The sequence below is a fragment of the Eptesicus fuscus genome, chromosome 5, assembly GCF_027574615.1.
Source record: "Eptesicus fuscus isolate TK198812 chromosome 5, DD_ASM_mEF_20220401, whole genome shotgun sequence".
Lineage (NCBI taxonomy): Eukaryota > Metazoa > Chordata > Mammalia > Chiroptera > Vespertilionidae > Eptesicus > Eptesicus fuscus.
Genome location: NC_072477.1, coordinates 8,792,760 through 8,809,197, shown reverse-complemented (window position 1 = coordinate 8,809,197; position 16,438 = coordinate 8,792,760). Strand labels below are relative to the sequence as shown.

General features: G+C 55.1%; 1 protein-coding gene across 1 annotated transcript in view; it reads left to right on the top strand.

Moving 5' to 3' along the window:
* Window positions 1-16,438, top strand: part of RIN3 (Ras and Rab interactor 3) — a 120,678-nt gene that overhangs the window by 85,388 nt on the left and 18,852 nt on the right. Inside the window, exons 6-7 of the mRNA XM_028155938.2 lie at window positions 552-2,108; window positions 3,780-4,088. Coding sequence (XP_028011739.2) covers window positions 552-2,108; window positions 3,780-4,088 — 1,866 coding nt within the window. The remainder of the gene's footprint in view (window positions 1-551; window positions 2,109-3,779; window positions 4,089-16,438) is intronic.

Genomic DNA, 16,438 nt, shown 5'->3' with positions numbered 1-16,438 from the left:
CCGTCGTTTTGCAGTGGCAGGTGCTCCCCACGCGGAAGGTCAGGTCTGCGCTCACCAGCCACAGTCCATAGGTGTGTTCTCCCCACATAGAACAGGCCCCACGCAGCCACCGCCATTCTAGAGGTGACTAGACGGGGGCCTAGAAAGATCCAGCCACCTGCCTGGAGTCCCCAGCCGGCCAGCTGCAGGAACTCTGGCTGTGGGCCCCTCCGTCCCTCCAAGGCCTGCACCGGGGTCTCTGTGCCCTCCGTGGTGGGCCCTCACCGCCAGGGACAGAGCTGACGCTGCCCTGTCACAGGGCGCCAGGCCCCACCCCAGCTCCCCAGCACCGCAGGGGAGGATCTCGCGGGGCTTCCCCTCTCGAGACAGGAAGTGGTGGGAGAGGTTTAAAACAGTCCAAGAGGGGAAAACAACCCTGGGAGCAGAGAAGCCAACGCTGTAAGGCGCCCCCAGCCCTCCCGTGCCCCGTTCCCACCCCACCCCACCCCACCCCACCCCACCCAGGGGGCCGGCTCCGGGACTGACCGCCTCTTCTTCTCTTGTTTCCACAGGCTTCTGGGACTCCTCGCTGAACCCCCGGCGAGCAGCTGGCAGCCCAGCAGAACCCCCAAGAGACCCAGCCCCCAGGGCGCCCCCCGCCTCCAGCGTCAGGTCCACTTCCCACCAGGAAAACTGTGCGTGTGAAATTGAGCTCTCCGCAGGAAATGACCGCCTGTGGTTTGTGAACCCGATCTTCATCGAGGACTGTGGCAGCGCCCTGCCTGCCGACCTGTCACCCCTGAGAAGCTGCCCCTCTGGCCCGTTGCCTCCCACCTCTGACTCTACCTCACCCACCTCCCGGTGGGCCCCTCGCCGCCCGGCGCCCCCGCCCCCAGCACCACCTCTCCACCCCCTCAGTCCTGCCCGGCCTCTTCCACCCCCTGCCCCAGCTCCGGCCTGTCCTTTGCCCAGTTCTCCCCCACCTCCAGACGCCCTTCCTCCTGCATCCCCAGCATCTGTCCCCCACCTGGCACCCCATGCCAGAGGCCCCCCGGACCATCCAAGCCAGCTACCCATGACAGCCTGTGAGAGGCCCCCAGGCCCTCCCACAGGCCTGGGCCCCCTCAGAGAGGAAGAGAAGAAGCCAGGGGTGGCCCCCAGCCCCTTGCAGCAGGCCCCCGCCCCTCCGGGGCCAGGGAAGAAGGGCGCCCCTGCTGCTCCTCCCAGACGCCGCCTCTCTGAGAAGGTCTCCCTGGAGGACCCGAATGTGGAGAAGGTGGACAGGGGCACAACGGCACAGTGGGACCAGCCGGGTCTTTCCCGGCCACCCTCACTCGCCCTGCCTCCCCAGGGGACCTCAGACAGTCCTGGGGACAGGCCTCAGAGGACCACAGAGCAAGGACAGGAAGTAGTGGCCCAAGCCAGCCAGCTGGGCATCCTGCCAGAGTCGGCAAGGAAGATCCGGCAACCCCCAGTCCCCCCTCCTAGGAAGAAGCGGATTTCCCGGCAACTGGCCTCAGTCCTCCCAAGCCCCTTGGAGAGCGCCGAGCTCTCCACGGAGGAGGTAGCCCCTGAGAAGCCCAGCCCTGGCCCACCCGAAGAAGGACAACGCCCTGCCTCCCAAGCTGGGACCCAGAGCCCAGAAGCCCAGGCCAGCGTCTGGCGCCAGAGCGCCCCAGAGTTCAAGGGCTCCCTGGCCTCCCTCTCAGACAGTACGGGGGTGCACACCCCGGCCACCGATCAAGACTCCTACTCGACCAGCAGCACGGAGGAGGAGCTGGAGCAGTTCAGCAGCCCCTGCGTGAAGAAGAAGCCGTCCATGATCCTGGGCAAGGCACGGCACCGGCTGAGCCTCGCGAGCTTCACCAGCGTCTTCCAGGCCTTCCTCTCCAGTGACCGCAAGCTGTACAAGAAGGTGGTGGAGCTGGCCCAGGACAAGGCCTCGTACTTCGGCAACCTGGTGCAGGACTACAAGGTGTACAGCCTGGAGATGATGGCGCGCCAGGCCTCCAGCACCGAGATGCTGCAGGAGATCCGCACCATGATGACCCAGCTCAAGAGCTACCTGCTGCAGAGCACCGAGCTCAAGGCGCTGGGGGACCACACCCAGTACTCCGAGGAGGAGCTGGGTCAGTCCCGGCGGGGGTGGCGGGGGGGGGGGGGGGGGGGACGGGGGAGGGCTGGGAGTGGGCGGGAGGGCGGGGTCATCCCAGACAATCCACTGTCCCCACCCCCGTCCCGAACTAACTGAACTAATCCCTCTGCTGCTCTGCCTCGTGCTTCCCAGCTCTGCTCATGCGCCCACGTCAGAGGCTGGGCAGGACCCCACCCTCAGGGTGCTCCTGGTTTTATTAGGGGGACAGTCACAAGGAGCAATTAGAGGCCAAAAGAGTACTGACCTGTGACTGCTGAGAGCCAGAGGCGGTCTCTGCAGGGGATGTGGCGGCTCTCAGGGATGAAGGACCCGGAGGGCTGGGCCGAAGCCCTCTCTCATTTTGCAGATGAGGAGACAATAGCTGAGACCCTTCCCCTGGGGACAGGGTAAAGCCAAAAAGACTTCCCAAGAATATTTCTCTACTGTCACCCAAGGCAGCGGGGCATGGCCCTGGTGTCAAGTAGACATGGGTTCAGATCTTTGGTCAGCCCCCAGCGAGCCGTGTGGCCCACACCATCTGAGCCTGAGTTGGTCCGTCTGTAGAGCGGCGGTAATGGCAGGTGGGTTCCAGAGCTGCTGTGAGATAAAAACTGGCTGACTCCCATTCTACTAGATCAGTGGTCGGCAAACTGCGGCTCACGAGCCACATGCGGCTTTTTGGCCCCTTGAGTGTGGCTCTTCCACAAAATACCACGGCCTGGGTGAGTCTATTTTGAAGAAGTGGCATTAGAAGAAGTTTAAGTTTAAAAAATTTGGCTCTCAAAAGAAACTTTAATCGTTGTACTGTTGATATTTGGCTCTGTTGACTAATGAGTTTGCCGACCACTGTACTAGATGATCAGGGTGCCTTTTGACTCCTCCAGGCAAAAGGAATAGCAGGTGTAAAGGCTCTGAGGCAGGAGCAGGCATGGCAGGTGGTAGCGCAGCAAGGAGACCATTGTGGCTGGAGCAGCATGCACAGGGGAGTGAGTAAGTGCTGGGTGAGAGAGGTCACAGGGACAGATCACTCAGGGGCCTTGAACGGCACAGGGAAGGCTGTGGTTTCTGTTGAGATGGAGCCATTGGAGGGTTCTCAGCACAGTAATGTCATGGTCAAACATGCCATAGCGGGATGACGCTGGCTTCTGTGTTGAGAATGGACTGTAAGGGGCCAGAGCAAGAGGCTACCAATATAACTCAGGCAACAGATGATGGTATCTCAGGTCAAGGTCAAACCTTGGAGGTGGTGAGAAGTCAGGTTCTGGATATACTAGATTCTTGAGACTGAAGTCAAGTGGACTTGGGGATTGAAAGAATCAAGAAGAATTCCACCAAGCATGTGCTGGGTTGTACACTGCACAACTCCCATGTGAACAGTGCCCTCCAAAGCTGTGTACTGTGGGCAGCTCTGTGAGAGTTTAACCTGTGCCAGGCTCTGGGAAAGGCATGAGGATGCAATGTATCAGTCGGAGGGCTCCGAGTGTGGCTTTCCGTGGCATGTACTTCACGGTCTCATGTGTTAGAATGGCGGTTGCACTTGCTGGGGCTGTGAGTATGTTTTCCCAGGGATCAGAAGATGGGCATGGCCACACTGTTGGGCAACAAGGCCCGGGGCCAGGATCCCTGCCACTGGGGTCCTCACCCTACTACTCTCTCCCACCCACAGAAGCGATTGTGGAGTCCGCCTTGTACAAGTGTGTGCTGAAGCCCCTGAAAGAAGCCATCAACTCGTGCCTTCATGAGATCCACAGCAAGGACGGCTCCCTGCAGCAGCTCAAGGAGAACCAGCTGGTGATCCTGGCCACCACCACCACCGACCTGGGCGTGACCACCAGCGTGCCCGAGGTGCCCGTCATGGAGAAGATCCTGCAGAAGTTCAGCAGCATGCACAAGGCCTACTCGCCCGAGAAGAAGATCGCCATCCTGCTCAAGACCTGCAAGCTCATCTATGACTCCATGGCCCTCGGCAACCCAGGTAGGCGGCCGGCCCGGCGGGGCCTGGGCTGGGGCTCCCGGGGCTGTGATATTGCGTGGGTCTGCGACTCCTCCCCCGCCGAGGCCTCCAGGGCCTCTGGAAGGCACTAGAGAAGCCTTTGTTGATTCAGAGGCCTGCGGGGGCAGAACTGGGCGTGGGTGGGATGCAGTTCCTGCGCACCTTGCAGGGTGGCCTGGTACCAGGAGGAGGGCCACAGTCAGCTAGAGGCAGGCAGGGAGGCCAGTCCGGGCTGTGCCTTTGTGTGAATTACAGAAAGGTGCTGTATTAGCTTCCTAGGGCTGCTGTGACAAAGTACCGCAAACTGGATGATGGCGGCAACAGAAGTTCATTCCCCCGCAGTTCTAGAGGCAGGAAGTTTGAGGTCCAGGTGTCTGCAGGGCCATGCTCCCTGCGAAGGCTCTAGGGACGGATGTCCCAGGCCTCGCTCCCAGCCTCTGCTAGTTCTTAGCTTGTGGCAGCACCACTCCCATCTTCACGTGGCATTTCGCCTGGGAGCATGGCTGTGTCCAAATGTCCCCATCGGTCATACAGGATTAGGGGCCCACCCTGCTGCAGTACGACCTCATCTTAACTAATTACATCTGCCACAACCCCATTTCCAAGTAAGGTCACATTCTAAGGGACTGAGGGCTATGATGTCCACATAGGGCCCTGGCCAGTTTGGCTCAGTGGATAAAGCATTGGCCCTCAGACTGAAGAGTCTCAGGTTCGATTCCAGTCAAGGGCACGTACCTCGGTTGCAGGCTCGATCCCCCGCCTCGGTCAGGGCTCATGGGGGAAAAAAAAGATGTCATCGTATGAATTTTGGAGGGACACAATTCACCCCATAGCAGCCACCTGAATCAGTTAGCATGTATTCTTGTTCACGCATCGGAGCGGTTATGCCGATCTGGTCCGGTGGGCTGAGCGTGGCTGGGCTGGCTCCTGGGTCTGTGGTCAGAGAGGGTTGTTTGGAGGCTGGCTGGTCTAGGACGGCCTTGCTGGGTGGTTGATTGGCTGGTCTGGAATGGGAGTGACTAGGCCATGCATTTCTCATGCTCCAGCAGGTTAGCCCGGGCTTGTGCCCATGGCAATAGGCGGTCCAAGAGAACAAGCAAAGCCTGTGAGGCTCTCAGGGCCTGAGCTTGAACTGGCATGATGCCACTGGGAAATATTTCATCGATGTGTTTCGTCACAAGACCAGCCCAGCCCTTCTGGGTGGGAAGGGCTGCAAAGTCAAGAGCCTCAAGGGGTGCAGATGTGGGGCAGGGAGTCAGTGGGCCATTTATAATCGGCTTCTCACGGCACCCCTACAGGGGAGAAGCTCAGGGTCCTGCGCCAGGGAGCGTACCTTAGTGAGCAAGCGCTGGCCGGGCCTGGCCCCCCAGTCACCCCGTCAGCGGATGGCCCGTGCAGCAAGCAGCCTGGGTAACTGTCCGTGACAGCATGGCCATGGGGAGTAGAAGGACCGTCACCTCTGTAGCCACACAGACTTGGGGGCAAATTCCTGCTATCACTTATGCCTTATGTGACCTTGAATGAGTTAACCCCTTAAGGCCCAGTGTCCTCGCCTGGGGAAGCTGCTTTACAAAGAGGGGAACCACGACTCCTAATGCCTCAGGAGCCACACGCGTTCCCTGGTGAGGCAGAAACACCAGATGTTCAGTGTGGACCTCCGAGCACAGCTCCCAGCAGGCCCAGCCAACGGTGGCTATTTCAAGGGAGGGACTCTCCCCTTCTCCCTCGGAGGAGGGCAGGCCAGTCTGGCCAAAGGCCCACAGAAAACATGGTCCGTATGTGACCGGGGGACGGAGCATGGTCCACTCACTCTAGAAAAGCTCTCTTCAGAGACCTTCCCTTCGGAACTTCTAATCTGGAGAATCATCTCCCCTCTCCCCACCCCCCCCAGGCTATGCTGGGGCTCAGGGCAAAGTCAGGGCCAAGGGCCTATAGTGTCAGAGACTGTCAGAGCGACAGCTTTGGACTTGAAAAGGGCAATTCTATTCTCAGCGAGTCCCAGTTTACTCAGAAAGCTTGGGCATCCTGGAATTCTTTGAAACACACAATCTCTCAACTAACTTCAAACACAATGGTTTTACTGACAGTGAATTCACTCAGTAAAAACCAGAGAGCAGGCCCGGGGGCGGGGGGGGGGGGGGGGGGGCGGGGGGGGGGAGGGAGGACACGGGGGAGGAATGGCTGATTTTGAGAGAAGAAAGAAAAGAAAGGCCTGCCTTTCTTGTTGTGAGAGGCCTGCCTGGCACAGCGTGTGGAAGAGCAGAGCAGCAGGGTGCTCAGAATACCCCGCCCTCGCCGAGAGAGGCTGGGAGCTCTCCTGAGCCAGAAGCCAGCCCCCGTGGAGTCTCTGAGCCTAGACATTCAGGCCAGGGGCCTGGCTCCACGGAAAGACTCCCCACCAGGACCAGGTGGGTTTCTCATAGAGGAACAGACAGCATACTCCTCCACCGCTGGGTGAGCACCGGATAGCGAGTCCTGCAGCTCCTGGTCTCAGCCCTGCCCTGAGCAGGCCGAGGCTGCCCTTTCCCCTGGGAGCAGGCAGGTTCTGCTAAGAGCAGGGTCTTTGGGGTTCATTCACGGGCCTGGGTTTGAACCCCAGCTTTGGTGCCGAGAGCAGGAGAACATATAGAAAACACCTGGACGGCTTGGCCCCAAGGAGGTACTTACCTTCCAGAATCTTGATCTTCTCACTTACAAAGTGGGACTGAGGACGTCTCTCTCAGTGCTGTTTTGAGGATCAGATGCAACCAAGTATGTGTGTGTGTCCAATGGACGTGAGGATGCAGGAATGGCTGCCTCCTCACCACTTTCCCAAGAACGTGGAGGCTGGACCCGCTCAGTGGTTTCCAAACTGGGTTCCAGGAGGCACACCGCCCCCTCAGGCCACCCAAGGGGCACAGGCAATTGGGGCCCACCCTGGCTTCACCCGGATAATCCAGCATGTCCCTGTTTCACACATGGGGTTCCACGGGGGGTTCTGTGTGAAATAACCAGTTCTGCTGCGAAATCTTTTGGCTTTTTAAAAATCTTTCATTTGGAAATAATGTCAGACTTCAAAAACACCAACAATGGAAAGAGTACGTTACGATGGAAACATCCACATATCCTCTGTGGATTGTTACTATCCCGTTTGCTTTGTCATTAATGCGATCTCTGTGCACACTTCCATTTTCTTTCTGAATCGTCTGAGAGTAAGTCACAGACATCTTGGCTCTTTTCCCCTAAGTGCTTTTCTAAGAATAAGGAAATTCTCCCATGTAACCACAGCAAATTTGTCCACTTTGCAAATTTGCATGGACACTATTTTTAGCTGAGCCGCCAACTGCATTCCTGGTTGGCGCTTGAGCATTTCCTAGTCTCATTAGCATTTCCTCCCCCAGCTCAGATCCAGGGTCCCGTATCACGTTTAGTCTTCGTCATGTGGGACATCTCCACAGCCCTTCTTCGTCCTGTATGGCATTGGTATTTTTAAGGAATAGAAGTGTCCTTCCCCATCCCCCACCTTTTTTTATTTTTATTACTTTTTTTAGTATTTATGTTGAATTTACTCCTGGGCCATACGTTTTCGTTTCTTCCGTTTCTTCTGGGATGTCTATTCCTCCTGTGCAGCCTCCTCTGCTGGTTCAGGAACCGTCTGCTGTTTTCAGTAGGATCACCTCCAGGTGCCCGGGAGGGCTCTGGTTGGGGTCCACCTGCCCAGGAGCTCTGTAAGGTCCGTGCTGCATCTTGGGAGCTCTGTTCCCCTGGATGTGCTCAGTGACCAGAGAGCCTACATCTAAACCCCTAAGTCCAGCATTGCTCTCTGCACTCTGAAGCATGTGCAGCGAAAATCCAGCTCTCTTTGTGGGCCCCCGACCCTGTGTCCAGCCCCACTGCTTGGCCTGGGCATGCTACCAGCTCCACCGTGGTAATGACGGAACAGCACCCACTGCTTCTGTAAGGTGACCGCCTTCAAATACATGGTGGCTTTCCGGCGACGCACATCCTCGATGGCCTGGGCAGTTTCACAGGTGTTCTTAAAGTGAACACAGAGATTTGAACCTCTTGGTTTGCATGATTCTGTGGGGTGTTCTGGGTCAGGGGGAGAGCGAACCATTTTCAGAGGTCACCTCTGGCCGCTTCCAAAAAGAGGAAGGCCCATTTTTCTTTTTAATTCAAGTTCCTCATTTTGTCTTTGTCAGACGTTTCCTCGTGACCAGATAGAGATTGAACATTTTCAGGCAGACCCCCCTCCCCCCCCACTGACTCTTTAATTCTCCTGACTTGGGCATTCAGCATCTTAGGACCAGGCCCTTGACCCCAAGCATCGAATCCACACCTCCCTCCCGCCAGATGCTCCCAGTGCCTGGCTGCTCAAAATGGTCCCACACCAGCAGACCTGCATAGAGGCCCTAAAGCTGTAGGCCAGCAACCCCATGGAGGGCAGAATGCCAGGGTGGGTCCTGTCTGCCTCCACCCCTGGCACACTCAGAGCCATCAGCCCTTCCTTCCCACCCTCCCTCCCACCCCCACCCACCCTGCCCCAGCCCCTCCATCTCCAGGGAAGAAGCTGGCAGAGTAATCTGTGGTCCAGCCGTGGCCACTTGAGACAAATATAAATATAGGGCCTGGCTGTTGACGAGACCTGTTGGAACAGTGGTCAGAGGGTTAAACTTGGAGGCACAATGCCGGGGCTGACCAGCAGACCCTGAACGACGGATAAATGATTACTCTGACACACGATTTCTGTGAAAGAGAGGGCTAAGGGACTGCCTGGCTAAAGGAACCAGACAGCCTCCTTCGCCTGCCTCTTCAGGCTTTTATTGTAACAGCAGTTTGGGGTAAAGTTTATCTTTTAGATACAATCAGATGGCTAAGTAATCTTGGGAGGACACATGTGTCTTCAGTGTCCTTTAAGCAAGAACACCTAAAGATTAAGCATAAAGATTCCGGTAAACACCCGAGGGTCTGCACGTGCACAGACTTATTTGGAAAGGTCAAGGAACCATTAGGAGTAGCCACCTTCGGCCAACTCCCCTAGGTCAGAATTTCCTCCTTACAAACTCTCCAACCAAGTTTCCTGTGCTTCCCCACAGCACAAGGCCTGAGGTCACTGGCCGGGCCGTCTTTTCCAGAAACATGGTTGGTATTTATGCCCAGGATACAGATGGGCCAGGATTCAAACCGAGCGTGTTCTCACTCTGAAACACATGTGCTTTTATCGCTGTGCCGAGCAGCCAGCCTAGGAACAGATCTCAACGTTCCTAATTCCTGATCAAGAGCTTCCTCCACCATTGCAGCAAGTGAGGGGCCTGAGTCAGGCAGAGCAGGGAGTTCAAGGACCTAAAGGCTCTGGATAAACATGGCCCTCCATCCTCAGCCAGGAGCAGCCTGGCTTCTCGTGGGTGTCACGAGGCTCAGTGAAACCAGTTGGGACTTCTAGAATCATGTCCCCATTACTTTGACAAAGAAGTGATTCCCACCTCTTCAGTGTCTAAGACCAGATAGCTGGCCTGCTATTTGGGAGACATAGATTCAAGTCAAAGAACTCCTCTCTAAGATGGGAGGGAGGGGGAGAAATGTAGGAGGAATGCAGTGTTTGCAAATGTGGGGTTCTTTCTTTTCTTTTTTCTTTCTTTCTTTCTTTTTTTTTTTTTTTTTTTTGCTAATCCTCATTAGAGGATATTTTTTCCAGTGCTTGTCAGAGAGAGAAAGAGAGAAACATCCATGTGAGAGAGACCTGGATGTGCTCAATGATCAGAGAATCTACATCTGGGATAGCTTTTCCTTCTGTGCAGCCTCCTCTGCTGGTTTAGGAACCATCTGCTATCTCTGAGCATACTTAATTGTTTTTCTGAATCATAGGAGAGTAAGTCACATACATCTTGGCTCTTTACCCCTAAGTACTATTCTAAGAATAGGGAAAAGTACTCACCAGGGCCAGGGAGCTAACCTGCAACCCAGGTACATGCCCTTAACCGTGAATCAAATCCACGAGCCTTCGGTGTGTGGGCCAGCACTCTAACCACTCAGCAACACTGGCCAGGGCCATGGGATTCTTTAAAAAAGAATATAAAGAACCTTCTTCTAACATAGATAAAGGCAGGCAATATCCCAGAGGGCAGTGAAAGCCGACTGCCTTCTTCTGTCCCTTCAGCCGTCTGTCTCAACACCCCTGACTTCAGGGAATGGAACCCGGCTCCTGCCCCTGGGGGACAGGGTACCCAACAGCCAGGTGGTTGACTACGGGGGCCCCAGGGGTCGTCTTGGAGTCTCAAAGTCCCTCAGGCCCTTTGCCCTCTACCTCCCTGGCAGAGACCACACAGGGAGCTCAGAATCTGCAACTCTTCAGGGTGGGGCAGAGGCTGGGGGTTGGGAGGGAGAAGGAACCTCGACGGAGACCCTAAGAGTATGAAACGACAGGCCTATGGCATTGACTGGGGTGGCGAGGACAGAGAGAGGTCAGGCTGCGGTTGTTTTAAAATCTGTGTTGAAAAAAATCTGAACTGATTTCTGATGACAAAAGTCACTCCTGTTTGTTGTAGGAAAAAAGATTAGTATTTTGATGGATTTCTTTGTGGTGTTTTAGAAATAGATACAGATAGGGAGCTAGATAGGTAAGTAGTTAAGGAAACACTTGTGCCTGTCACAGAAAAACCCTGCAATCTCTAACTTGAGGGAAGTTTATTTCTCAATCATGAAGTCCAGTCGAATGGAGGCTGGTTGGGGGCTGGGGGCTGGGCTCCGCTCCATAGAGTCACTCAGGTAGTCAGACCGAGGGAGGTTTTCTAAGTGCCCCTGGACCTTGACATCCAGAAGAGAGAGATGCACGTATGAACCAAGCCTGGCAGGGAAGCACAAGCTTGCTTTTACACCCCACAACAGAAATGGGGTTCAGACCCTCTAAGATGCCATGTTCTGAGGATTATTAGACATGTTACCCCCCTGTCTTACATTATAACCACATCTAACATTCCTCACATGCCAGTAACCCAGCAGGCACCGTGTTAATCACTTCCCACCTGCCTCATTGAACCCTCACAGCCACCCACAAGGTGTGGACACTCTTGCTCTCCCCATTTTAGAGCCGAGGAAACTGAGGCTCAGCGAGCTGAGGCAGCATGCTCAGGGTCCGCCTGGGCAGGTGAGTGGCAGACCTAGACTTGGAGCCAGGTGCCGTGCTGAGCTGCTGCATTCTCCTACCTGTCCAGGGTGTCCTGGGGTCAGAGGTGACCTCAGAGGAGATGGGCCCACGTCATGGGCGGCCTCCGGGCTTCCCAGCCAGGCGGGAACTTTTGGCCTCAGGTCTCTGAGCTCTCAGCTCCTCGGCTGGCTGGCTTGCGGGCTGAGCTCTCCAAAGAGGAACCCAGGGAGCTGGAGTGATTTCCTCGGGGATGTGGCCTTGCTCAAAGCAGAACTGAGACCGAAGCCGCACCTGCACGCAGTGCAAACAGCCGGACCGGACAGCTTCGGGGCTCCGTGGGGGAGAGGGGCAGGTTCCCATCTCAGTCAGTCAGCCAGAGAAGCCACCGTCTGTATAAAACACCCCTAACAGAAGGCTCCCGCTGCCAGAGTAACTGTACAGCCTCCTGCTCTAGAGGCTGTCTGCTTCCTGCCATCCTACGTTTTCATCAAGTAGGTTCATTTATCCAGCAGCTTAACAGACATGCGTGGATGATATGGCTATTGACAGAAAAACAGCCCCTGTCTTTAGGATGGTCACTATTCAAGCGGAAAAACAGCACCAAACAAACGATAAGCTCGATTCATTCACATAGCAAATATATGTATTCAACACCAACCAGGGGCACTGGCGAGGCGTTTTGTATCAGCAGTAAGCACCAGAAAGTCCCTGCCCTCACAGACCTTCCATTCCAGTGGGGGAGACAGGTATGAAACAAGGAAACAAACACCAAACACATTCTCAGATGCTGGAACATGCTACCTGGCTAAACAAGGAGGGGTCCAGGCAGTGCTGAAGGAGTTTGCTGCCTGGGTTGGGAGGTCGGGGTGGGGGGTAAGGGCCTCTCTTATTCATTAATACAAATATCCTATATAATAAAAGGCTAATATGCAAATCGGCCGAACGACCAGTCACTGTGATGCACACTGACCACCGGGGGCAGACGCTCAATGCAGGAGCTGCCCCCTGGTGGTCAGTGCATTCCCATAGGGGGAGCACCGCTCAGCCAGAAGCCACCTCCGTGGCAGCGCTAAGGACCCCTGGGGGGATGTCCAACTGCCAGCTTAGGCACACTTCCCGTTGGACATCCCCTGAGGAGTCCCAGACTGCAAGAGGGCGCAGGCTGGGCTGAGGGGACCCCCACCCCTGTGCACGAATGTCATGCACCGGGCCTCTAGTTTGTATATATTTGTTTTTTCATTCATTTCGTTTATTTACGAGGCATGTGGCCCACTGGCCTCGAGTTTGACATGCTTGACCTAGTTGGTGGGGCATGGGGTCTTTGGTAAGACTTCCTAGAGAAAGGACGTGGCTATAAGTGGGAACCGTGGAGGAGGTAAGGGCCGAAGCAGGTCACAGCTGAGAGTCTTGTGTTGCCCCAGGATGGTCGCATCAGTCAGAGGCCAGTCAACAAATTGGGGGTGGGGGGAGAGGAACAGTTATAAGACAACAGACCCTTCCTCTAGATCGGGGGTCTGCACACTACGACCCACAGGCCCGCTCTGGCCCGCCACCTGAAACGGTCACGTCCACTCATTTACGCAGTGTCTGCGGCTGCTTTTGTTACAATGGCTGAGTTGAAGAGTCAGGATAGAAACCATGTGGCTTGTGGAACTAAAATATTTACTATCTGACCCTTTCTGACCCTTTACAGAAAACACACACACACACACACACACACACACACACACACACAATTGCCAACTCTTCTTTTAGATAATGCTTGCTAGAAGAGAAAACCTTCTTTCCCATCCAGCCACTCATCTGATGCTCACAAGGGCCCTAGTAACAGGCTGAGTGAGTTTTGTCATTATACCCATTTTTCAGATGAGAAAACTGAGGCTCAGTGCGAGTGGTCCCCAATCGCTCAGCTAGTTAAGTGGCAGAGTTGGGGACCCTTTAACCCGGTGTGCCTCCAGCTGCGTGACCCAGGTGAGCACACTTCGGCTCTCCTCCTCTGAAATCTCCTCCTCTGAAATCTCCTCCTCTGAAATCTCAGACTCTCCTCCTCTGAAATCTCCCAGCCAGTGAAACACCTTAAGGCTCGAACTAGCTCTTTGAAATGTGATCAGCTCCCCCCATGCCTACAGGCGGGAAGCAGACATCACTAGGAAGTGCAGGCTGCAGCCCAGCAGGGCTCCCGGAGGAGGAGGCACAGCTAGAGTGGGGAGATATCTGATTCATGAAAGACTGAGTCCCATCACAGGAGGGTGTTTTGTGTCTGTGCCCCAGCATCCCCGTGGCACTGCCTGGGGCCCCACCATGCACAGGGCTGAGATGGGGCTGGGGCTGCTGGCCTCACAGGAAGGAGAGAGCAGCCCTGACCACCCTGGGAGGTCAGTGGGAGCTGGTGCCTGAAAACGGTGCTTGAAGCTTGTGTTTGTCTGCAAACAGCTCTCAGGGCCGTTCCTCACGCACCCGGGGCAGAGAGGCCAGAGGCCAGGCCCAGCGCCACCTCTGACCAGCTGCGGGGCTTGGAGCAAATGTCTCGCATCTCTGAGCCTCAGTTTCCTCACAGTGCGATTGGACTTGATGGACCCAAGGCCATGATGGGTTAAGTCAGCTTGTGCCAGCCCATGAGAGGTAATTGTGTGCATCTCTTCCGCCCTCCTCGTCCATGTTGGTAGAAGCTGAAATGGACCACTGTGGAGATATTTATGCCGTGGAAACTGGCAAACTCTACAGATCCTAACTTATTTTTCTTCAGAGAGCCAGTCGTGAAGCATTTCCTGCACACCCCTGTCTAAGGCCCATAGCAGATCCCAGTATCTTTGACCATGGCCCCAGCCCTGGGCAGGACAGAGTAGTGACCAGTGTGAACACACGTGGGCCTCAATTCAGCCCCCTGTCCGGGTCCTGTGTCCCAAGCTCTGTGGCAGTGACTGGAGATTGAGGCAGAGGCTCAGAGTGGTTAAGCAACTTGGGAGCGGGAACCATCCAGCTGTGCCTGAGGGTGTGGGAGAGGACACGAAATCAGTAAGGGAAGGGTAGGAAGGCTGCCCCAGGCAGAGGGAATGGTGCATATGAAGGCACAGAGGCATGAAAGTGCCTGTGGAGGTCAGAGAATGGCCCACAATTCAACACAGCGGAGTGCTATGTAGGGGGTGATGGAGGCCGAATGTCTTTCTGAGTCGGAAGTTGCAAAGCAGAGGGTAGAGTAAGCACCGGGAGCTGGGGCAGTCCAGGAGGGCTTTGTGGAGGAGGTGGAACTTGAAGCAAGAGTGTTGACGTAGCAGGAACATGGGATTGTGAGTGTAATAAAGCTAGATTCAAGTCTTGGTTCACCACCTCCTAGCCACATGACCTTAGACCAGAAGGTTAACTTCTCTGGGACTCACTTTCCTCATCTGTGAAGTAGGCATAATGAGTCTAACAGCTCAGAGTGGGTTTAGGAGTTCACTGGTATAATGTTTACAAAATATGCGCCGCATCTTTAAAGACGCGCACAAATGTTGATGCCGTGTGGGAGATGGAGGCACGGCCTTTGGAAGGAAAGGGGAGGGCTTGCCAGGTGGGTGAGTGTGGCGAAAACCAAGGGGCAGGAATGCAGGTGACTTGCTCTGAGGCCATCGACTAGGCCAGTGGTCGGCAAACTGCAGCTCGCAAGCCACATGCGGCTCTTTGGCCCCTTGAGTGTGGCTTTTCCACAAAATACCATGGCCTGGGCGAGTCTGTTTTGAAGAAGTGGCATTAGAAGAAGTTTAAGTTTAAAAAATGTGGCTCTCCAAAGAAATTTCAATCGTTGTACTGTTGATACTTGGCTCTGTTGACTAATGAGTTTGCCGACCACTGGCCTAGGCCACGTGGCTGGAAGAGAGGAGGGTCAATCACGTGGGACGGGTGTCTGTGGGCCCGATTGTGGAAGGCCTTGAACGTCAGGGTAAGAGATCTGGACTTGATTCCCTAAGCCAGTGGGGAGCCATTGATGGTTCTTGTGAAGAGACGTAGCATGATCAGAGCTGTAACTCGAGGTGAGTTGGTAGACAGAGTAGACTGTAGGACACAGAGCCTGCTGGGAGGCAGGCCTGGAGAGTGGGGCTGGGAAAAGCAAAGGCTGAGCACAGGAGGCAGTCAGAAGGAAGACACCTGGGCTCTGGTCAGGCTGGCCACAGGGGAGAGAGAGCCCCAGAAGAAAGGGGGGACTCCCAGGCCTTGCAGCTCAGCACTTGGGGAGGTGGGGATGGATTCCTTGATGGAAATGGGAGGCCTCAGCAAGGGCTGGTTTCCAGGAAAAGATGATGCACACCTGGCTTGGCCCCTGATGGGGAAGGACTCATGGCGTCTCTGCAAAGACTTATCTGAGTTGGTGCCAAGTCACCAGCTCTGAGGCCCTGCTGGGAGCTCAGCAGTCATCCGTCACCCTTTCATTCATTCACTCACTCACTCATTCCCCCAGCACTGTGCCATGCCCAGCACTGTGCCATGCTCTGTGTACTGGGGAGACAGGGAGTTGCTCATGGGTAGGTGGAGGGACATGTGCAGGAGTCCCCGGCAGCGGGTGGCTGAATACAACGTGGTGGGAATCAAGGAGATGCGCCCCAAAACCCGCCTCTTGATGCACCGGGTCAGCCAAGATTCTCAAGAAGAGAAGCAAAAGGACTCTCCAATCCCGCGGAGCACAGAGCCCCAGTCTGGAGGGCTTCCTTCCCCCCGTCTCTAAGTCCTCAAACCTGGCCCCAAGCTGGACAATCCTTTTGGCTGAAAGTCACTGTCCCTCAAGCAGGGTTTCCCATGTTAACGAAAAAACCATTGAAACCTGTAAAGAATTTTAGTGAGTTTATTTGAGCCAAAATGTCGACATATGCCGGGAAGCAGAACCTCAATGAATTGAGGTAATGCTCCGGAGAATGCAGGGTTACATCTATATTTATACCTTGAAATCAAAGAAAAGGGACGTAGGTGAGTTACATGAAATCCATTGGTGACAGATTAGGGAGGTGGGACAAAGCAAAGCGGGGAAACCTCTGGGATTGGGTGAAAAGTGAAATGATGGACATGTGCTTCTCTTACAGAGATAGATACAGGATACTTTAACGTAATTAACAGTTGACAATTAACTTGATAACAATAACAATGAAGGAATGTCCCGGTGCCATTTGTTGTGCCCTGAGGGGTCCGGGGTAAAAAGGAAGTTACAAGTTACCCAGACATCTCACAGACATCTCACAGA